Below are 24,328 nucleotides of genomic sequence, written 5' to 3'. Positions count from 1 at the left end.
CAGTGTTGAGGGATAATTCTATTACAGGTTGACCATGAGTTTAACATCTGCTTCACAAAAGGTGAATGCATACTATATGAGACTATCACTTCCTTTAATCTCCTTAAAGCTAACATTGCCACAGGAGTCCATTCAGCTTTTACAGAGCCTCTATCATTTGGCAGTTTCTGTAAGGTTTCTGGATTTATGAAGGTTGGTTGTTTGAAAATCTTAAGCTGTTCCTCTCTATCTTTATGCTGCAACAATGCTGAAATTGGTTCTCCTTTAAATTCCTGTTTGGATTTGAATATGTCAGTGACCTGTTTTATCAAGTTTTTCTAAGGCCTGTATCTTGGCACGCATACCAAATAACTTTTTTGTTTTTTCAAGACAGGGTTTCTCTGGATCTTTGTAACCTATCCTGGAACTATCTCTTGATCTACCTGCCTCTGCCTCCCAGGTGCTGGGATTAAAGGCATGTGCTACCACCACTTGGCCCCAAACAACTTTTTAAGAGATAACAAGAATTATCAAAATGACAGCAAGGATTATCAAAATGATAATTAATAGTATGTCAATCCCAGTTGATTATCCCAAATTTAATTGTTCCATTTTAAAGATAAGCATTATGTAATCATACAAAGACCTAACTTTCTCTGTTGTAATGTGTTTTCCATTCTTTAGTGTGTATGTGGAGGGGGGGAAACTCTTTAATTCCTTAATAACTTTAAGAGTTCCCAATTTTCTCACCAGAGGCCAGTCCAGAATACTATTAAATGAGAGATCCTTATCTCATTTTCCCCACAAGAAGATTTTACAATAATCTAGAAGAGATAAGGTTTAAAATTGTTTACTAGTTGTTAGTAGTCATAGTTAGAATAATAGTGTATTACCTTCAACCAAAGTCATACATGAATAAAAATTAAAGGTTTAGACTTACAGTGTACTAAGTAGCATAAGCCACATATGTATCTAAAATACTGTTTAAACTTGTAAACATTGTAAAGAAAATTTTAGTTTTTGAGGTCTCACTATGTAGACAAGGCTGTCCTATAACTTAACTGTGCAGACCATGCTGTCTGCAAACTCACAGAGATCTCGCCCACCTTTGCCCCATATGCTGGAATTAAAGGCATGCCACCACCATGCCTTGATTCAGTGTTAAAATTATTAATGAACTATTTACATTTTGTTTTCATGCAAAGTCTTTTGAAATTCACAGGCTACCTAATCTGAGCTACAACTGATTACATTGCAAGTACAGCTTCTATGTTGAGCAGTAGAGCTCTAGAAGGAGCTTACAGTACTGAGTCATGGGCTTGTGCGTCTTTCCCACTTCATCCCTGAGATGCAGCCTTTAAGTGTCATCCTATTGTGGCCTCCCTTTTTTAAGTTTTATTGAATTTTTATGTGTATGAGTGACCTTGCCTGCATACCTGTGTGTATGTGCACCACATGGTTGCCTGGTTACCCTCAGAGACCCAAAGAGAAAGTCAGATGCCCTGGGATTAGAGTTTACAGATGGCTGTGAGCCACCACAGGGTACTGGGAACAAAACCCAGGTCCTCTGCAAATAACAGCACATTTTTTTAAACATTGATCCTACTCTCTAGCCTCTCCTTTTTTTTAAAATGACCTTCTGGGGCTGAAGAGACGCCTCAGCAGTTAAGAGCCCTTGTTCTTATAAAGAACCCATGTGGCAGCTCACAACATTCTGTGGCTCCAGCTCCTGGAGATCCAGTGTCTGCTGTCCTCCACAGCCACCATGTATGCACATGAGGACACATACATACATGTAAACAGATGAAATAACAGTGGACTCTGTCTTTAACAGCTTTAGATAGAGCTAAGCAGATTTTGTCAGCTGAGTGATCGTGATGTCATGACCTCTACATAGGCCATCGGTCCCAAACATCAGATGGAAATAAATCTCTGTGCTCTGTCATTCTTAAAGTCTTTCTAAATTTTATTCTGTTTGTTACTTAGACTTCCTGTATGCTGATTTTTTCTGGCTTTTAGTTGTCTCTTTTGTTTCTTTCACTGTATATCTTTTTTTTTTCATTTATTTATTTATTATGGATACAATATTCTGTCAGTGTGTATGTCTGCAGACCAGAAGAGGGCACCAGACCCCATTACAGATGAGTTGTGAGCCACCATGTGGTTGCCGGGAATTGAACTCAGGACCTTTGGAAGAGCAGGCAATGCTCTTAACCGCTGAGCCATCTCTCCAGCCCTTTCACTGTATATCTTGATCACATCATATTCCTCCCAAGCTAGTGCTAGTAGCTGTGGGCTTCCTGCCATGCTGTATCTTGGGAAGATTACTCCTGGGTTGAATGTCTTGGTTCTGGGTTTATCTGTCATAACTTCCTTAGGAAAAAATGTGCCAAAAAAGAGTGAATCCCTTCCATGCCTGAAACTATCTTTATACTGCCTAAATTCAAGGAAAGCTTCCTGAAAGTAACAGCACGAGAGGCAAGGGGGGAATATTCTAGAGGCCAGGGATCAGAAAGTAGCTTAGGAATGGGAAAGAGTTTGACAGAGCTCCCCACAAAAGTGGTCCAGCCACGAGGGATAACGGGAAGAGGCTGAGAAGACGGAGCAGCAGCTGGACGGCACTGGTGACGCTGGGATAGCTTGTTCTCTGTCTCGTGCGTAAGTGGGCGGGGCCGCCAGTTAGATAGCCGTGTGGTGCCCCGGTGCAGCTGTCTGATGTTTCTTCTAGAAACCAGCTGTTGGTGATTGACTCTTCACCACAGTGAAAGCCAAGCCGCAGCCCCGCCACCCTGCTCTGCCTGTGTCGCTTCCAGTTCTCACCCAGAAGCTACTGAGTGGGGAAACAATTTGGTTTTTATGGCAGCAGACGAAGTCTAAGCCAGCAGCAGTCCTTTTTCTTAAGTGTAAATACAATCCAGAGTCACTATGGGAGAGAAGCCGACAACATGAGCAGAAAAATAACTCAAAAAACAGCCCCCATGATCATGCTGGGCAGTGGTGACGTGGCTTTAATCCCAGCACAGGTAGAGGCAGGAGGATCTCCATGAGTTCAAGGACAGGCTTTCGCCTACAGAGCGAGTTCCAGACAGCCAGGACTACCCAGAGAAACTCTGCCTTGAAAAACCAAAAGAAATTAAAACAACAACAACAACAACAAAACAAAACAGGATTACAAAGTAGGAGATAGGAATGACCAGGGTACCTTTATAGAAAGAGGTCACAGTAAAAGGACTAAAATCTAAAAACTTCAGTGATAAGTAGGGAAATATGAAGAGTTAGGAGACACCGAAAATTAATTCAGACTACTAGAAGCCCCGAAAGAAGAAAATGGCAAAGAAAAGGAAGTGTGTATGTGGTGTATAAAGTGGTTTCCCAGGGAGGAATGAAAGAACACAGACCCTTCGAGCACCCAGCACAGTGACTGATAGATACAAAGAGGCGGCACCGTGAATGTATATGATCTCAAGGGAAGATATAAATGCTTGCATCGAGAAAAACATTTTTAAAGAACTACATTTGCCAATATGGCCTTTAATATGTAGGAAGAAGCTCATATAGAAAATTAGCCGTCCTTGTTTAACGCAGTGGTGTTAGGGTTAAAGGCAGTGGTGGAAGCTCCTCCCTTTGCATCCTTTGTGTCTTTTGTTAAACAAGACACAAGGAAAAATTGTCTAAATGACTGATTAGTGACTTCGCATCCTGCCCTCAGCCTGTCCTTTCAATTTTTGTCAGTGTGAGAGTGTTTGAAGCTAAGTATTTAGAAATTCGTTTTGTTTCCTTGAACTCCATGGTTCGCTTATGGACGTCAGAGAGTGGTTTGCAGCTGTTCAGCTGCCTTCCACGGTGCCGAACCTGGGGACCAAGCTCAAGTTGTCATGTTACCTGCTGGCCCGAAATAGCCTTAACAGTATTCAAATAGCAGATTGGATTTGTGTATTTGTAAATTTTTTACTTGTTATGCTAATTTAACAAAAATCCCATATCATGTTTTGTCAGCCCCAGCATGTTATTGGCTGGAAAAATACACTTTATATTCTATGAAACATTACAGAACTATAACTTAACCATGGTATTTGAAGGTGTGTAGTGATATTTCATTTGTGTTTTAATAAATAAAACAACCTGAAGGTCAGAAAAGCAAAACAGTCAACCGCTGACTCTTAGCTCTACCTCAGTCTGAAATGACAATCCTGCCTCCAGGATCTCAGAATGAGACTTTGTGTGAGCGCTGTCTCCTCCCATTTTATAATCCTCCCTAGGGCTTGGATTAAAGGCGTGCACCACCCTGTTTCTGTGGCAAACTAGTGTGGCTACTGGGATTAAAGGGTGTGTCACCACTGCCTGGTCTGTAAGGCTGACCACTGCGGCTGTTTTACTCTCCTGATCCCCAGGCAAGCTTTATTTATTAAAATACAAATGGAATATCATTACAGAGGTGTCTGAGTTTAAAGGGTGTTAATGTGAAAGAACATGACTCCTAGTTTATACTTGAGATAGGGTTTCGTCATTCAGTAAAGGGCTTGGTGGTCAGGAGCACTTGTTCTTGAGAGCATGACATGATGGCTCACCATTGTCTGCAACTCCAGTTTCAGGGAATCAGACACCTCTCCTGATCTCTGTGATCCTGTGTGCATGTGATGCACACATGGAACTCAGGCATGCACGCTAAAACACAGAAATGCAGATACTTTTGTAATCATAAGTTAGCATTTTTTAAATGTTTACCTCTGTTTCGAGGCACTGTCATTAGAAAATTTGGTATTCAGTTGTATCTGCATAAAAACACATACATACCAAGGCACTCATTGTGTGCGTGAGAGCTGGGGTGGTCGGAGAGCAGCTGAGGCCGTTGGGCACTGAGGCCATGGCCTCACACACACGAGGCAAACCTCTCCGCACTCACCTGCATCCCCAGCCAGTTCTTGAACAGTCAGGTAGTAAATAATGTACAGTTTTTATCTCAGATTGTACTGCTCAGAGAACTGGAATTCAGATTGTTCATGTATCTATAGACATAGCACACACTACTGATTGTTTGCATGCATATAAATATGTGTGATTACTACATAATTAAAGATTGTATTAATTGTTTATACTAGGGATCAGAATTAGAGCATAATTCCGTGTGATATCTAAGCATTCTGAGATGATCAAGGAATTTAGGAGAGTAAGTCACTGGTATATAAATCATGGTTTTTGTTTTTCTGCTTCAGCCAGGATTGTAACTAAAGCAGATGCATGAAAGGAGGTGGGGAATAAAGACAGTGAGCTCACTAAGAGTACCTTGCTTCTTTATCTCTTTCAGAAGACCAAAAGGTGATGTACCAAACTGAGCGTTCCTGAAGATAGTAAAAGAATCCTAGCAAGAATTTCCTATTCCTCCAGATGGGCCTGGAAGCAGCTGTTCAGTGACAGAGTCCCATTGGGCTGTACAGATTTACTGGAACGAGTCCAGCCATCATGTCCTTTGGGTGTTAGCTTGCATCTTAGCCACAGATGGCCGAGCTGGCACGGAAGCATTTATCACCCCGAAGATGTGTAAACCTCCTGTTTCTCAGCGCAATCATGGCTGTATGAGAACTGTTTCTTAAAAATAACCTTTTTTATTGCTTCTTTGTGAACTTATTTAACAAACACATTTTGTCCTTTTGTGTAAGGAAAGTTCTAGAGCTAGATATTTAATTGTAAATATGTGTGGAAAGTTGAATCTGCATTAAAATGGAGGAAGTGCAGGGATCTGGGACTTTACATGGAAAATGAATAGAGAGTGATAAGAGAGCCTGAAGATTGTGTACTGGCTATGAGTAAGGTGCGCAATTTTTATAATATTTGAATTTATTAATACTAGAGCTATAGACTCAGCTTTAATTCTTCATTTACATTATTTTCTAATTTTTTACTGCTATTTTTAAGAGGTTAAAGAAAATATACATGAATGCAATAGGAGTTTGTTAGCAAGCTGTTGTATAAACATTTAATTGTGTATTAACCCAAACTAACATGCTGTGTGTGTCTCCGTAAGTTCAAGACTTTTGTTCTGTGATGTTATTTTGTAAGGAATACTTTTGGTACAGTTTTCTGTCCCAGGAAATGTATGTTTTTTAATACTTTTTGATTATGCAGCAAGGTTAATAAACAGTCATTTCTCCTCCCAAATTAGTGTTTTCCTTTATTTCTTCTGTATAAGCTACCTTAGTAAGAGGTATTGGCACAGCTCCTCTGTGTTGTTGGACTCAATATGTTGAAGAAAGAAATAAAACAGCAATAATAGAATCAGTTACCATGAAGACTGGCTTCCTGGCTGTGGAGGAGCACTCCTGTAATCCTAATACTTGATATTTGAAAGCCAGAAGATCAAGATCCAAGGCCAAGCTTGGATACATAGCAGTTCAAGGCTATGTGAGACCCTGTCTTAGAAGATCTGAAAATTTTCTAAAAATTCAGCTTGGTGTTTCTCTCTGTCATAGGGAGGAATGGCAGCCCCAGGCGTTTCTCTCTGGCATAGGGAGGAATGGGCAGCCCCAGGCGGATCAACGGGGGACTCACGTGCTTCCCCCTCTGCAAACTAATTCCTGTTGGTCAGAAGCTTGGCAAAGGACAAGGCAACGCTGCTCTAGCTGAGGAGTCTCTGAATCTTTAAACTGTTGACAAGGGTTGGAGCGAGGGAATTTGAGAGAAAGCTTTAGTGAATGTGGGATGGATTATTTGTCAAGAGTAAGAGAGAAGCAGAAGAGAAAAATAATAGACATGTAGACCTTGAAGATGAAAAACTCAGGAAAGGAGTGAGAATGAAGAAGAGAAGAAAGGAAAGCATGACCGAAGAGATCCTTCCTGAACTCTGCATCCCAGATGACCGGAAGGACTCAGTAATGTGAGAAATACACATTTCCTCCACGCAGTTGTGCAGAGCTCGACACAAATACCAGTGACCAGAGAACTAATGAAAGACTTGAAAATGTCTGGAATGATTGTGGAAATTCAGCCAGCCTGGTGTTTGTACTCAAAGCCTTCAAAAGTAAACCTTGAGCCTCCAGGCCCACTTTAACCCTGAGCCACTTTCTTTTCTGTTTGTTTTTTTTTTTCTTTTCCTGTCTGCTTCCCACCATGATAACCATGGACTAACCCTCTAAAATGTAAGCAAGACTGTTGTAGAATATTAGTTTTAAGATGTGTTACATTTGTTTATGCTGGGTTACATTTGTTTTAATGATGCAAAGATGGGTTGCATTCTTTTATGTTACATTTTTTATGAATCTGAAGCTATTATTTCTTTTCCTGATATTAGACACCTAATAGTCTAATTTATTAGGTGTCTAATAATTAATAGTCACTTTATTAGTCTAATAAAGAGCTGAAGGGCCAATAGTGAGGCAGGAGAAAGGAAGGCTGGGCTGGCAGGCAGAAATCTGGGAGGAGGAAAAGAAGGGGCAAGAGAGAACAAGGAGAGAAGGACCCTAGGGGCCAACCACACAGCCGCACAGCAGGCTACAGAGTAAGAAATAACAAAAGGTATACCGAAACAGAGAAAGGTAAAAGTGCAGAAGCAAAAGGTGGATGGGATAATTTGAGTTAAGGAAAGCAGGCTAGAAACAAGCCAAACTGAGACCGGGCATTTGTAAGAAAGACTAAGACTCTGTGTGTGATTTATTTGGGAGCTGGGTGGCAGTCCCCTTCTCGCCCCAGAAAAAAAAAAAAAAGCCCAAAGAGTAAAAACCAGCATACACCTCCAATTAAATTCTTCCTTTTACAAGTTGCTTTGGTCCTGGTGTCTCTTCACAGCAGGAGAACAGCATCTAAGACAATAGGTGACGCAGAGAAGGCTGGCCCCTCTTTTCAATAGGAGGCAAGAACCTGTCACACACCAGAGGCAGGTGCCCCAGTGCTACCTAAACTTTTGATCCCACAGGCAACAAGATGTAGGCGCATGTCATCGCCTGGTCCACCCCACCTCCAGATTTCTTTCTCAGACATGGGGTGGGGGTGGCATCTGTTTCTCTAAGAGCCAGATGCTAAGTGTCTTAGACCTCAGGACAAAAAGAAGACTATGCAAAAAGAGAAAGGGGGTGCGTTTGGGGGGTTCTGGGATGGTGGACAGGAAGCTACACATGGGCCCCTCGCTGTTGGCTCTCAATTCTAGGCAGAAAGGACAGTGGACAGCGATAAACTCCCACCCCACAGAGGGTAACTGATAAAAATACTCATTTTTTTTGGCGCCATTAGAAGGATGGCTCTCACTTTGTGATGTCCTCTTAATGAAAGGACAGCCAAGGTCCCGGGAGGTCACCCTCCACAGCAACCGTGGACAGTGAGTTAATTGATAAAGGTCCAAGGAGACCTTTATCACACAGGTTTAGATTGACTCCACTTGTTGACATTTGTTAAACAGTAGCTAAGGGGGAGAACATTCACCTGCCGTTCCCAGTACTTGAATGAATATCAAACTGGTTTATTCTTCTGTTTAAAGTTGGAATTTTCAACTTGCTTTCAAGTTAGCATGCCCAGGTCAGAATTCCACCCAAATTACGTACCACTTCCCTGGATTCCACTGTGTACTCTGAATGTCACTACCCACTCCACCCCCGCCCCACCCTCTCCATACCCCCACAGGCCTTGGAATTAATTGACCAGCAGTCGTTAGAGGTCTAATACCTCTCTGCTTTCTTTCCCTCTTTGAACCAATAAGTACCAAGAACGTGTAGAAATAATTTCCCTTCAACAAGCCTATGTTCAAGGTGGAGGAGGAGGTTAGATACTTAGGTGCTTGTCATTTAAGTGTGAAGACGGGAGTCCTGGTCCCCAGAACCCACATGGAATGTGGCACGGTAGTCCCCTGTAGTCACAGATTTAGGGGTTTGAATAAAATGGCTCACAGAGAGTGGCACTAATAGGTGTGGCCTTGTTGGAGTAGGCATTGCCTTGTAGGAAGTGTGTGACTGGAGGTGGGCTCTGAGGTTTCGTGCTCGAGAGGCCCTGCGTCACTTCCTGCTGCCTGCAGATCCGGATGTAGAACTCTCAGCTCCTTCTCCAGACCAAGTCTGCCTGCATGCTGCCCTGCTTCCTGCCATAATGATAATGGACTAAACCTCTGAACCTATAAACCAGCCCCAATTAAATGTTTTCCTTTATTGAGAGTTGCATGGTGTCTCTTCATAGCAGTAGAAACCCTTTAGGGAGGTGGAGACAGAACAAGACAAGCGTCACAGGACTGGAATGGCCTGGTGGTTAAGAGTACTCGCTCTTTAAGACCATCTGGATTTCATGCCCACCATCCACAGCAGGTGCCTCGTAACTGCCTGGAACTCAAGTCCCAGGGTGTCTGATGTCCTCTGACCTCTGTGGGCACTGCAAACCATACAAACTCATGCAGCCTCACATATATAGACATAAATAACAGTTTTTAGAAATATTCTTTCAAACCCATATTGAACTCGAGTTAGAAGATAAGAGTCTGGTCTCAAAACTGAGGCCCACGCTCCAAAGGAACCAGAACAGTTGAGAAAACTTTACTAGTGGTCTGAGCTTCACAACCACAGATGGTAGCTTAAGAGAGCGTTTTGAGAGATGGAGCACACAGACTGGTAGTGAGAGATCCCCAAACAAAACACTCCAGGGGCTTCGGTTTCCTGAGCCTTGAAGAGGTGGATGCTGCGGTGTGTGCTCAGCCACACAAGGTTGCTGGGCGTGTGGGGGAACCCGAGAGCCGTTTCTAGAGAAGATTCTGTAGAGCCTGGTGTCCATTCAACGGTGAAGAAAAGCTTTGTTGGTGGTGTTAAAGAAGATACAGACGAACATAACCTGAGAGACTTCTTGGAAAAGTGTGGCAAGATTGGAACCATAGAACTATGGAAGCCAGGCAGAGTGGGAAAAAGAGAGGATTTGCTTTTGTGACTTTTGATGATGTCACAGTTCATTGCATAACTGTGGAGTGCGAAGGGCTCCTTCTAAACGAGAGAGAGGTCGTGGAGGTGGATCAGGCAATTTTATGGGTCATGGAGGAAACTTTGGTGGAAGAGGAGGCTATGGTGGTGGAGGTGGTGGCAGCAGAGGTAGTTATGGAGGTGGCGATGATGGAGGTGATGGTGGCAGCTATGGCCGTGGTCCTGGTGACAGCAGTAGAGGAAGGAGGCTATGGTGGTGGAGGTGGTGGCAGCAGAGGTAGTTATGGAGGTGGCGATGATGGAGCTGATGGTGGCAGCTATGGCCGTGGTCCTGGTGACAGCAGTAGAGGAAGGAGGCTATGGTGGTGGTGGACCAGGCAATGGGAACCAAGGAGGTGGATATGGTGGTGGAGGATGTGATGGTTACAATGAAGGAGGTAACTATGGTGGCGCTGGGAACTATAATGACTTTGGTAATTACAGTGGACAACCGGAAGGGGGCAGTTTGAGTGGAAGAAGCTCAGGCAGTCCCCGTGGTGGTGGCTATGGATCCGGTGCTGGAAGCGGTGCATATGGTAGCAGACAGTTTTCAAAAAGCAGCAGAAAAGGGCTGCGGATCTTAGCAGGAGAGAGAGCGAGGAGTTGCCAGGAAAGCCGCGGGTTACTTTGAGACAGTCGTCCTAAATGCCTTGGAGGAACTGTAACAATCCGCCACAGAAGGAGCGCCGATCTAGGCAGAAAAGCCCCTGCAGCTTGAGCAGGAGACCCTTGTTGCTCAGGACCGCCACAGCCACAGTCTGCAAAAAGTGCGGTTGTTGATTAATGCGAGGCAGTGTCGAGTAGATGTGCAATCCTGAGCACTTTCATCTGCTGTAGCTTTGTCTTTTCTCTCTCTCTTCATCACAACAGGTGCATTGCCCTGGAAACTGTGTTAGTAGTACTAGGAATAAAAAATTATGAAATTTTTCATTAAAAAAATTTTTTTTTTTCAAAAAAGATTAGTCACGTCGGTGAGCTCTTAGTTTAACTTCAGGATCTTACCTCAGCGAGCAAGATGGAAGGTGCTTGAAATTGACTCCCAACATTGACCCTGGGGCACTACACACATACACATTTACCCCCATGCACACCTACATATCTGCAAACATGCCTACACACACATGCATACCATACATATGCACGCGCACGTGCATACACACACACACACACACACACACACCTGTCAAGGGAAAAGAAAAACAAAAGTTATCAGTATGTTCAAGGTCATGATAGATATGATTATTTGGTTTTGAGACAGGCTATCTCTGTGTAGCCCTGGCTGTCCTGGAACTCACTCTGTAGACCAGACTGGCCTCGAACTCACACAGATCCCCCTGCTTCTGCCTCCTGAGTGCTGAGATTAAAGGCGTGTGTCACTACCACCTCTGGGCTTGATTTATACATTTTTTTAAAAATATTTATTTATTTATTATGTATACAATATTCTGTCTGTATGCCTGAAGGCCAGAAGAGGGCGCCAGACCTCATTACAGATGGTTGTGAGCCACCATGTGGTTGCTGGGAATTGAACTCAGGACCTTTGGAAGAGCAGGCAATGCTCTTAACCACTGAGCCATCTCTCCAGCCCCTATACATTTTTTTTTTATTGACAACATTACACTTAAGAAAACCCTAATTTAGGGTACTGCAGATGCAACTTAGTGAAAGAAAGCTTGTTTAGCTGTGCAGAGCTGTTGGCTTGATCCCCTATAGTAAGCAAGAAGACAGGAGGACACAACCCTGCTGTTTGGGTCATGCCTATCATCCCAGCACGCTCGGGAGACAGGAAAGAGTGGTAAGTCACCCACCCTGAGCTACATATTAAGATCCAAGCTATTCTGGGCTATAAAGCAAGGCCTGGGTGGGGGATAGGACACTCCGTCCATAAACATCTGTCTTATCTGCTTAAACTTAATTGCTGGGTGGTGGTAGCACACGCTTTAATCCCAGCACTTCGGAGGCAGAGGCAGGCAGATCTCTATGAATTCGAGGCCAGCCTGGTCTGCAGAGCAGGTTCCAGGACAGGCAGGGCTGTTACACAGAGAAACCCTGTCTTGAAAAACAAACAAAAAGACTTTATTTATTTGCCTGTGTGTTTCCTTGCATGACTGCGTGTGCACCAAGCTTGTAGCAGCCTCCAAGGCTAGACTAGGGCACTGGATCTCCTGCAACTGGAGGCAGTTGTGAGCTACTGTGTAGGTGCTGGGAACCCAAACCCTGGTCCTCTGCAAGAGCAGTGAGTGCTCTTAACCACTGAGCCATGTTCCGGCCCTGATTTACCTGTTTAAATCCCCAGTAGCGACTGAACGGTCCTTTCAGGATTGAACAGTCTGGACCATGTTCTGAACCCCCTGTTGTAAAGCTCCTCCTATTTCTCCCAGGAATTGGGGCACCAGTGTGCCCCCAAACAGCGCTTTAGAGAGGAAGACCTCAGAATAGTGGAGAAACTAAACACTGTGTTTTTATATTTTGGAAAGTTGGGAGGAGATGAGAGTGTAATAGTAAACCAGGGTGCTTTCTTCTTTGACCCTCCATGGTGCCTGAATATTAAATGACGGTCTCACCTCCTATTTTCCATCAGTCAATAGCAATTAGAGACTTTTATGTGCCTAGAACAAATGCTTTTGTTGACTTAGTCTTCTTACGACACCAAGTGTCCTGAGATGCCAGTGGCGCCACAGCCAGACCGGACATTGAAGAGGAGCGCCGTGGCCCGGGGCTTAAAGCGCGGGAAAATGAGGCATCTCTGAGTATTTATTTGTAATCCGATTCAATGTAAGAAAACCGGCCAAGGAAAACCCATGTAAATATCCAGCGCCATGAAGAATTAAGTAAACAAGCCAGTCTCAGGGAACTGGGTTGATTTCTTGTAATGTTGGAGACAACGTCTTCTGATGAAGGCCAGGCTGGCCCTGAACCCACCATCCTGAGTCAGCTCTCTGAGGGCTGCGATCACAGTTGCGTGGCACCATACCTAGTCTACTCTTTCTTTAATAATATAAATACCAACCGTTCTCAGAATGAACTAGGCAGTCAGAGCACAGAAGAACTCTTGAGTGCAAAGATGAAGCTCACTGCAGCTCTGTCCTGATTTCTGATTTCACTGTTTACACCGACATGTAAGGATGCTTTAACCTTTAAAAAGGCAAGTGTTGGACAAACATCATGTGACTTTCGGTTCATTTCAGTTCTCTTTGAACGACCATAATATAATTTATTCTCAAATCCCAAGCGCTTTGAAAGATAAAAAGAGACACTAAAAATAATTAACAGTGTTAACAGATATTCAACAGCAGTGACCTCGGACTCACACAGGCAAATCAGGTCTCTGGTTATCCTATCTGTCTTAAGATAAGGAGAAAAACAGAGTGTTGTCCCCCACAGCTTTTCCAGTGACCTCAGCCTCACCTTTCCAACCCACCTCTGATAGCTTGTTACTGAGCTATGCCCCTTTATGGAGACATTTAATGCTGGCATCTGTACACACTTTCCTTAGGCTCATGAGCTACTCAGTTGTACCAAGCTGAGTTGCATTCTTCTCTTCCTGGCTACTTAAAGGCCATGTATTTCGGCTTAGCTAATCTTCACTACAACTGTAGGAGCTCGCGTAATCCCAGCCTGTTCCCAGTGCCTGCGATTCCAGCACTCAGGAGGAGAAAGCAGGAAGACTGAAAGAAAGCTCATGACCGGCATGGGAGCCGGAGCAGCGCTGACTCAGTGGTTAGGAGTTCTTTCTGTTGTTCAGCAACTCACAGCTGACTGTAACTCCTGCCCCAGGGCATCTGACATCCTTTCTGGCTTCTTTGGGCTCTTGCACAAGTGTGGCATATACTCTTCAGATACAAACATATACATTGTAAACAAAAATAAATCTTTCAAAAATGCTTTACAGTCGAGCATGGGATACATAGTAAGATACTATCTCAAAACAAACAAACAGAAACAACACACACAAGTTTTGGCTCTGAGTATTAGTGGGGGAGCTTCCCTAGTGTGGTCAAAACCCTGAGTTCAACCCACAACACCACAATAAATATTTTAAATGCCCATATACGTTAAGTGTATATGATCCCATTCATTATTTTTTTCTGCATTCCATCTGGACACTATGGTTGATTTAAAACAGGACCAAACTGCCGGGCGATGGTGGCGCACGCCTTTAATCCCAGCACTCGGGAGGCAGAGGCAGGCGGATCTCTGTGAGTTCGAGACCAGCCTGGTCTACAGAGCTAGTTCCAGGACGAGCTCCAAAGCCACAGAGAAACCCTGTCTCGAAAAACCAAAAAAAAAAAAAAAAAAAAAAAAAAAAAAAAAAAAAACAGGACCAAACAGAAGAACAAATTGCTATAAGTTAAGGCTCTTGTACACTGTTAAGATTTGCCACTCATTGGTTTAATAAAATGTTGATTGGACAATAGCCAGACAGAAAGTATAGGCAGGGCAACCAGACTAAGAATTCTGGGACGAAGAAAGGCAGAGATGCAGTCACAAGTCAGACACAGAGGAAGTAAGATGAAAATGCTGCACTGAGAAAAGGAACCAAGCCATGTGGCTAAACATAGACAAGAATTATAGGTTAATTTAACTTGTAAGAGCTAGTTAACAATAACACTGAGCTAATAGGCCAAACAGTTTATAATCACTATAAGCCTCTGTGTGTTTCTTTGAGACTGAATGTCGGCCAGGACAGAAACTTCCGTCTACAAATGGCACCAAACATTTGGCAACTATAGCCACATAAAACCTGAGAGAGCTTGGGAAGGGATTCTAGACACAAAAGAACAGAGTTAAGCACAGTTTCTTGGTAGTGGCACTTGTCTCAGGTGGGCTCTGTTTGCTAAAGGCAAGCAGGGATTGAAACTCTTTTAAGAGAGGCTTCTTGACTCAGTGTTAGCAGCAAAACCTCACATCTCTTTTAAGAGGTCCTGCCACCAAATACTTAAATAGTGTTGGTTGTAGCATGGACCTAGAAACTCCATAGAGTTGTAGCAATAAACATGACTCCCATCTGTACCTCTGCCATGAAGCTGGACTCTCAGGAAGCTAAGGAATGGAGGGAAACCAGCCGCCAAAGCTGCTGCTTCAATCCTAGCCATGCCAGTTAGCAGATTCATGTGCTCAGAAAAAAAAAAAGATATACAGTAAAGACATATGCAGATGGAAAAGAAACCTATAAAGAGTTTACAGTGTGTTTAAAAATATACATAGGCCTTTCGAGAGAAAAGAAAAAGGATAGAGAAAGTCCTTAAGAAAAGAAATAGAGGGGCTGGAGAGATGGCTCAGAGGTTAAGAGCATTGCCTGCTCTTCCGTAGGTCCTGAGTTCAATTCCCAGCAACCACATGGTGGCTCACAACCATCTGTAATGAGGTCTGGTGCCCTCTTCTGGCCTGCAGGCATACACACAGACAGAATATTGTATACATAATAAATAAATAAATATTTTTTTAAAAAAAGAAAAGAAATAGAGTAGCAGGCATGGTGGCACACACCTTTAATCCTAGCACTTAGAAGGCAGAGGCAGGTGAATCTCTGTGAGCTTGAGGCTAGCCTGGTCTACAGAATAAGCTCCAGGACAGACAAAGATACACAGAGAAACCCTGTCTCAAAAAATAAAAATAAAGGCAATAGAGTTTTTTTAAAAGCCACATAAAGATAGAAAATACACAGGGAGTCTGGATACTGCATGTTATTGTGTTGTCCTTGAATGGTCTGACTGCTGAGGAAGAGCAACACTGCTGAGAGACACTTGATTATAAATGCTGCTGGATTCATCCAATCTATATATTTTGAAAATGACTTCACTTCATAATTTAAAGATATGTTACTTTGGAGAAGAGGTTTTGCTTTTGTTTCCACAGGAAATGAGAGGCTATGGATTCATTCTTGGTTAAGGAAAATAAGGTTTGATGGAGGAAGACCCCCTGAAAAGTCTCCAATGGGAATGGATGGCTCAGATGATCCAACACTTCAGAGCACCTCTGTTGCAGTTGCCTCCAATGGGAATGGATGGCCCAGATGATCCAACACTTCAGAGCACCTCTGTTGCAGTTTCTTCTGAGTCCTACATCCAGAACAGCTTCAAGACTGCTGGCTGAGATGATCCAGCCTCACAGAATTCTCCAGTCAGGACTTTTCCATAATCCTAAATTTCCTTTGGGCTCCCTTAAGATTATCAGCAATCCCAATCAGTAGAAAGTAGCCTAGAAAACTATGCCCACATTCTCCCACAAAATAGATTATGGATATTTGTCTTTGTTTAGCGTGTTTGTTATAAGTTGTTATAGATAATGATCAGGAAAAAAAGCTAAACAAAAAAAGATTAGATTCAGGGTCTTGTTTTGAAAAGAAAAAGGGGGAAATTCTGTGGGATAATGCTCTTCTACACTGTAAAGATTTGTCACTTGTATTGGTTTTATAAAACACTTACTGGCCAGTAGCCAGGCTGGAAGTATAGGCAGGGCAGCCAGAGTAGGAAAATCCTGGGAAGAGAAAAGGCAGAGAGATGCAATCACCAGTCAGACACAAAGAAAACAAGATGAACCTTACTAGACCTGGATGGAGGTGGGTGGTCCTTGGACTTCCCACAGGGCAGGGAACCCTGATTGCTCTTTGGGCTGACAAGAGAGGGGGACTTGATTGGGGGAGGGGGAGGGAAATGGGAGGCGGTGGCGGGGAAGAGACAGAAATCTTTAATAAATAAATAAAAAGAAAACAAGATGAGACTGCCAAACTGAGAAAAGGTACCAAGTCACATGGCTAAACATAGACAAGAATTATGGGTCAATTTAAGTTAATAAGAGCTAGTTAATAATAAGCCTGAGCTAATAAGACAAACAGTTCATAATTAATAAAATTATATTATATTATTGTGTGTTTCTTTGGGACTGGATGGTTCTGGGACCGGGAGGGCAGAAACATCCATCTACAGCAAATAAATCAACTTTGTCCCACTCTGGTCTTTCTTAATCAATACTCCACTCCTCAGAGCCTTGCTCTCCATTTCTCCAACAGAACCTGTATCGTTTTGTTCTTTACTATCCTATCATCTTCTGGTTAGGAGACCATGCCAATAAAGGGAAGAAGGAACTAGACAGTTTTGTTTTTTGTTTTCTTTTTAGTATCATGTTGCCTGGTGCAACAGCCAATGCACAAAACACCCTTCACAGTGTGTCTAAACACATATTTCAAGTGCGGCACCAAGAGCAGCCAGGGTCCCTGCGTGCCAGGCAAGTGCTCTACCAGCCCTAGGCAATTTCCTTACAAGCTGCTGCGTTTCCCCACATTCCCTCACTGTCGTTGAAGTATGATGAGTCCTCATCACTTACAGACTTTCTCCTTATGAACTTCATTACAGTAAAGTTTATTTGTAGCTTAAGAACATTCATTGCACCGGGTGGTGGTGGTGCATGCCTTTAATCTCAGCACTCGGGAGGCAGAGGCAGGCGGATCTCTGGGAGTTCGAGGCCAGCCTGGTCTACAAGAGCTAGTTCCAGGACAGGCACCAAAGCTACAGAGAAACCCTGTCTCGAAAAACCAAAAACAAACAAACAAACAAAAAAAACAAAACAAAAAAAACAAAAAAAAACCCCCAAAAAACAAGAACATTCATTGCATCCTAGGTCCTGGGGGCTGAGGTCTGTGCTGGTGGGGGCAGGGGCTGGAGGGCAAGAGGGAGTAGGGGGGTTGGTGTCTTGCACAGAGTGAATATGTGCTCTCCTAGGTAAATTTGGAGTCACCATTTTTGCACTTTTGTGCACTTTTTGCATAAAATTTGGACTTTGGAAACAAAACGAAGCATGTAAAATTATTTTCTATTACACTTGACTTTTATTTTTCTCCATCAATTCTGTGTTTTGCTAGTGGTGTCACTTTAAAATGGTTGCCAAGTATGGTGCCGAGTGCTCTCTGATGTTCTCAAGCACAAGAAGACTGTGCTGTGTCTTGTGGATGAAATACGTGTATCAGATCCACTCCATGCAGCCACAACGTAAAATGGTGTTGGCCCTGCGCTCACTACATTATGAACCCACAGTCTATGCTGACTTAGATTTCTGTTGCTGTGATAGGGTACCCTGCCAAAGCAACTCCATGGATAAAATGTTTGTTTTGGTTCAATTTCAGAGGAATGAGTTCTTTCATGATGAGGAAGACATGGTAGAAGAAAGCAGAAAATGAAAGGAAATGGAGCCAGGTATACAGCTTCTAGGCAGCTTCACCTTCTAAAGGTTTCAAGGTGTTTCCAAACAGCGCCACCTGCTGGAAAGAAAGTGGTCAAACACCTGAGCCTATAAAGGACATTTCATGTTCGAATCACAAAATATATATCTTGTCAGCCATTCAGTGATGGTGCACTCCTTTAATCCTAGCACTCAGGAGGCAGAGGCAGGCAGATCGCTGTGAGTTCGAGGCTAGAGTTTCAGGAGAGACAGAGTAGTTGCACAGGGAAACCCTGCCTCAATAAAACAGTCTTTAGTAAGAAACAGGTTATGTATGTATGTATGTATGTATGTATGTATGTATGTATGTATGTATTGTATGTATGTATGTATGTATGTATGTATTGTATGTATGTATGTATGAACTGATCGTTAATTGACATATTGACAAGACATTGTATCTGGATATTTGTAGGAACCTAAGCCTGCATGTCTTCTAGGCACAAATGTTCAATATTTGCCAACTCAAGATAGCCGGAAATTTCATAGGTAAGTCATACAAAACATACTATTTAGCATTGCCCGGTCTGAAATAGTAGCGTTAATTTGTACATTAATATGACATGCTATTCTGAGCAGTGACAAGCCTCTACTAAAATATGATTTATTCCATAGTCAATAAACACATTACGCCCACTTAGAACATTTTGTTTATTTCTAGAACAGTCAAGGCCACTCTATAAATCAGTGATGTCTACAACATAGTTTGATGCAGCTCATATGTATGATGATGTCACTGCCCGACTTCTCCGTACAGTGATCCACTGGAGTCTCAGAAACAGCCCAAAAAGCCTGTTTTTGTCACTTCTTATGGTAGAAATGATGTATTTAGAATCACAATGCATTGAGAGTGATGGTGCATTGCCAGAGCCCAGGGGGCAGAAGTCAGAATGCTGAGGGTTTGAGGCCAGCGTGAGCCGGCATAACCGTGTCTCAACACACCCAAACATCAAACTGAACAAAACCAGAAATGGCATCTCACATGTGACATATGGTATACAGGTATCTTTCCTAGGACAAAGAAGCATGGGACAGAGAGAGGCCATGAAATTAATAACTAATTTCCTTTTTAAAACAGGGTTTCTTTCTCTGTATGGCCTTGGTTGTCCTAGAACTTGCTCTGTAGAGCAGGCTAGCCTCAAACTCGCCTGCCTCTGCCTCCCCAGTGCTGAGATTAAAGGCGTGTGCCATCACCGCCTGGTTTACTAATTTCCTTTTTGAGGAAAAAGATATTTACTATTAAATGGCACAGTGTTCTGAGTTTATTTACAAAGGGCTATTAATTCTCCTAAACAGCTCATTAAATCACTCAAAAATAAATTCCTTTGCAATAATGAGCAGAAAGTCCATAAGCTGAGTGTTCCTTGGAGAGCAATGGGGAGTCAAGAGCCCAACTCGCTCACTCTCTCTCCCCGAAGCCCGTGGTGTGTGTGTCTTGAGTGTACATGTGTGCATGGTAGCCAGAGGTCATTATTAGGTGTCTTTCTCAATCAATCACTCCCCATCTTTTATTTATTTGGGACAGTGTCTCATTATATAACCCCATTGTACTCATTAGATAGACCAGGCCAGACTCAAACTCACAGAGATCCACCTGCCTCTGCCTCTTGAGTGCTGGTTTTAAAGGCATGCACCACCACTGCCCAGTAGTCTAGTTACTTTTTGAGGCAGTCAAAAAGTCAGTGAACCTTAAGCTCAGTGAGTCAGCTAGACCGACTGGCCAATAAGCCCCAAGGCTTCTTGTGTCTCTTTTTCCCCAGTGCTGACATAACAGGCCTGTGCTCCTGCTCCCTGTTTCTTGGGGGCTGGGGATCTGAACTCAGGTCCTCACGCTTGCACAGCCAACACTGTGCTGATTGAGACAACTCTCTCGTGCGCGCATGGAAGAGTATGTACACACTTTCCATACCTCGTGTTTGCAAAGATGATTGGCTTTACCATTGGTTGACATAAAAAAAGAAAGAATGTTAAAGTCGCTAGACCTTGTCACATATATGCTCCACTGTCTGATGTGGTGATGCTGTTCTTGCTGTTCACTCTGGCTTTGCATATGATCGATCACGAATACAGAGGAGGAAAACTGAGGATGGAGACTTCACTTTGCAAAGTCAGTGAAGATGAATGGGATGCTAACTCCATTGCATGAACGACATATATCTTTCCTCTTTTCAGCTTCTCATGGCTTGACTTTCCCAGGGAACAGTGTAAATGACATGAGGACACACACCCCGAATCCATCTTTCAAAGTTTCTCCTTTGCTGTGTAGTCTTCAAGGACCTGTCTTCCCATCATTAGACGAGCAAAGCAAAGACATAGAAATGACACCATCAAGACGACCAAGAAATTCAGACAAAAAAACAAAACCAAACAATATTGAGTTCTAGCAAGCATAAAGAAACATCTGGGAGCCCAGGAGCTTGGAACTCTTAACCATATCTTATGTACAAATCAGTTCATCTCATTAAATGTCCCACGCTCTGATGACTGGGATGGGATGGGATGGGGTGGGATGGGGTGAGGAGTGTACCAGACTGGTGTTGTTGGAGTCATCCTCGTCCACCTTCTCCTCCCAGGCAGATGAGTGTCTGGGTTTGCTGGGGGGAGGTCTGGCAGGCTCTCTGCTTCCACAGACTGTTCCCAAACACGGACCCGATAAGTGTCTCATTTCATTTCATTTATTTAGGGATTTTTTTTTCTTCTTTCAAGACAGGGTTTCTCTAATGGCCCTGGCTGACCTGGGACTCACTTTGTAGAACAGGCTGGCCTCGAACTCACAGAGCTCCACCTGCCTCTGCCTCCTGAGTGTTGGGACTAACAGTGTGCACTAACACCATTCAGCTCCTTCCTTCCTTTCTCCCTTTCTCCTTTTCTCCCTTCCTTTCTTCCTCCCTCTCTCTCTCCCTCCCTCCCTCCCTCCTTTCCTTCCTTCCTTCTTTCTTTTGAGACAGGGTTTCTCTGTGTAGCCTTGGCTGTCCTGGAAGTATATGTTCTTGGACACCTTTAAAGAAAGCTGACTCTCCTCCCAGAATCCATCAGCTAACAGCAGCTCCTCGGCCGCTCTCTGCTGCAATGCTGGCTGGTGGGTTCATGCACCTCTTCCCGCTCCCTGCTGCACTGTTGGCTGGTTTCATCTTTGCAGATCTTGTACAGGCAGCCACAGCTGCTGTTCTGACGTCATGAGTTCAATGGTTCTGCCATGTCCAGAAGACACTGTTTTGCCCTGACTTTTGTTGACCTCTGACTCTCAGAATCTCTGTCCCCTCTTCTGATATAAGTGGCAAGCATCTTGTGTCATGACCAATATGTAAATGAAGAAATTGATTTTAAATTTTTTTTGAGGTGTTCTGGGTGGAACCCAGGGTCTTGTGCCTGCTATGGGGGTGTTCTACCACCACGTGAGACTCCTAGGCAAGAATGGGTTTGGCAAAGCTGTTTTATATTTTTAGAGCTGGGGAGGCAACTGGTGAAGTGCTTGCTTCAGACGGACGAGGCCCAACATCACTACTACAAAAGAAAATTCATGTTAGCTTTTGCTTTGGGTAAACTGATCATACCAAACAAAGGTGCAGGTTCCTATGGGGAGCTTTCCTCTTAAAGCTCAAGAGAAATTCAAACTCCATCCTGCTGTTACAGTAAACTGGCTTTTAAGCACTCAGAGTCATTGGCAGAAAGTTCCAGGACCCAAACTTGCAATATTCTGCCCACTATATTATGTTATGGCTTCTGCGGATGGTCTGCCTAAATGCTTTGTTTCTTAATGCGCTTAAAGCCTCCCTCCATACAAAGCTCTGTTTCTTGTGGAAGGTCCTCGACTCCTGAGTTTGTGGCATTCTCTTGTCCGACTGAAAGAAAATGGAAGCTGGCCCTTCAACCTATTGTGTGCTGAGTCTTCTTAGAGATGTCCTATGCTAGGTGTTCAGGGCCTCTGTCTAGAGAAACCTGAGTAATGAACACTGGCGTACTCACTGACTGTGAGCTTGGCTACTCACTCGCTCCAGGGCACAGGAATCGCCTGGAGCCTCTTGTGAAGATACGACCATGGCAGTTTGGATTTCCTCATGGAAACCAGTAGGGTTTTCACAATACCTAGCATGTAACAGATCCCACAGTAGCCAGGCATGTTGCCACAAGCCTATAATTCCAGTGATGGGAACTGAAGTCACGAGTTCAAAGACAACCTGAACTTCATAATCAGACTCAGTCTCAAAAACCAAACCAATCAGATAGAAAGCCTAGCATACAACTGGAACTCAGGATAAACCTATCTACTGAGAAGCATCATTTTTTTTTTTGTTGATCAAATATAGTTGTCTCCTGTGGTCTTGGGGATTGCTGCCACTACCCTTGAGGTTGCTAAAGTCTTTGAGTGCTAAGAGCTCTATGTAAAATGGCATGGCATTTGCCTATAACCTGAGCATTGTTCCCATACGATTCAGTAGCTCCAGATTACTTATGATATACAATGTAATCTACTTATGTAAATCTACGTGCAAGCATACACACGTGTGCATGTGTATACATACACACACACAATTAAAAAAAAGTCATGGCTGGAGAGTTGGCTCAGGATTAGGAGCGGAGGACCTGAGGGTGGCTCCTAGCACCCACATCTTGAGGCTCCCTGTGGCCTGTACCTCCAGCTCCAGGGGCTCTGACACCCTCATGACTTGCTTCCCAGCTACTGAACTCATGTACACAAGTCTAAAGAAGCACACATATGCATAAGTATCTTAATAAAAGTTAATTCTTAATTTTTTTAAAAAAAGGAAGTTGTAGAGGAACATAATTTGTGGGTCGCCTCCTAATTTTCCCTTTACTCAGTTTCCATTTCTAGACTTCTATGACCCCATGACACCCAACGGACAAAACGGAGGTTAGAACAGGAGTGACAGAGAAGTCACCCAGATCGCTTTACACAGGACAGTCTTTCATCTCTGTTATTTCTTCCCCAGCGTGGTTCTTTTGAAGGCTGGGATGACTTCAGTCCGTGATCTGCATAATCTTCCCCTGCGAAAGTTCATGAACGGATTATGTCCTCATATGGTACAGTTTGCTACTTTCGGGATTTTCTTTCTTCAATTTACAAATCAAAAGACCCAAGGAAGCCATCTAAGCAAAGCATTTGAGAAACAACCAGTGGTTTCGCTTAGTTGTGTTAAAACATAGTCGAGTTTACCGGTCCCTAAAAGCCAACAGTGTCCTGTTAGCTCACAGGTACTGCCTGGAGCCTGCCTGCCAGCCAGGGCTTGTAGGAGGAGCAACCAGACTCAAAGGAAGAACTCCCTCTACACCGCTAGAATACCTCACCGCGGTGGTGCTGTAGTAGCCCAGAATCACTCTTGAGGTGATTCTCCTGCCGCAGCTTCCCAAGTGGACCGCCACACCCTGCGGCAGCTGACCTTATCACACTCTCTGTGTCGTTACTTCAAGCTAAAAAAAAAATTGGCAGACACTCCTGTAACTTTTGATTAGGCAGAAAACATGAAAGAGGAAGGAGGGAAAGATGAAAGGGAGGGGTGGATGGGTCGAAGGGAGGAAGCACCAGCGGTGTCCGAACTATTTGGAGCAAAGGCAAGACACTAGGATAATAAATTGCCTCAAAAAATGTTCGTGCACACATGCGTACGTTGGGGGCGCAGGTCAGAGGTTGATGAACCGGTTTCCTCTAGTCCATGTCTGTCTTATATTTTTGAGACAGGGTCTGTCACTGATCCTGCAGCCCCACGGATCCTCCTGTCTCCACCTCCTTAGCTCTGGGATTACAGATTTGTGACACCTTGCCTATCTTTTTTGTGTGAGTGCCAGGGGATTCGAACTCATGTCTTCATGTTTGCACAGTTTTGTTGTCGTTTTTAATGGACTAAACCATCTGTCTTTAATACTGACAGAAAGAGGGACATGCGAGCAGGTCTTTCAGCACTAGCACGTGACAGTTTGCTGCTGCAGGGAGACCAGTTGCAGAGGCCCCTGCACCGCTGCAGCCCGAACCTTCAGAAAGTTCAAGGCGCGCTTAACTATTCCCCCAAGTCTTTAATGGTTGTTGGGAAGGTGGCAGTGTGGCCTCAGAGGAAGAAATCCAAGCCGAGTCCCCTGCTTGGGTCTCCAGGGGAACTGATGGAGCGGTCCTGGGCTCTCTGCCGGAGGGAGGCCCCGGGGGTCTAGGATGGGACTGTCCAAGCTCGCTGCACTTCCGGAGGGCCTGGGGGCGCCTGGTT

At 43.8% G+C, this 24,328-nt stretch overlaps 1 protein-coding gene and 1 pseudogene across 1 annotated transcript in view; both read left to right on the top strand.

Moving 5' to 3' along the window:
• Positions 1 to 6,129, top strand: part of LOC121434754 (structural maintenance of chromosomes flexible hinge domain-containing protein 1-like) — a 142,956-nt gene extending 136,827 nt beyond the window's left edge. The window contains exon 48 of the mRNA XM_041633710.1: positions 5,285 to 6,129. Coding sequence (XP_041489644.1) covers positions 5,285 to 5,312 — 28 coding nt within the window. The 3' untranslated portion in view covers positions 5,313 to 6,129. The remainder of the gene's footprint in view (positions 1 to 5,284) is intronic.
• A 662-nt stretch (positions 6,130 to 6,791) lies between these two features.
• Positions 6,792 to 10,527, top strand: LOC121434652 (annotated as a pseudogene).
• The last annotated feature ends 13,801 nt before the right edge of the window (positions 10,528 to 24,328 follow it).

The sequence above is a fragment of the Microtus oregoni genome, unplaced genomic scaffold (assembly GCF_018167655.1).
Source record: "Microtus oregoni isolate MIOR12 unplaced genomic scaffold, Mior012 000044F_ref0000062, whole genome shotgun sequence".
NCBI classification, from domain to species: Eukaryota; Metazoa; Chordata; class Mammalia; order Rodentia; family Cricetidae; genus Microtus; species Microtus oregoni.
This window is presented reverse-complemented; position numbering and strand designations above follow the sequence as displayed.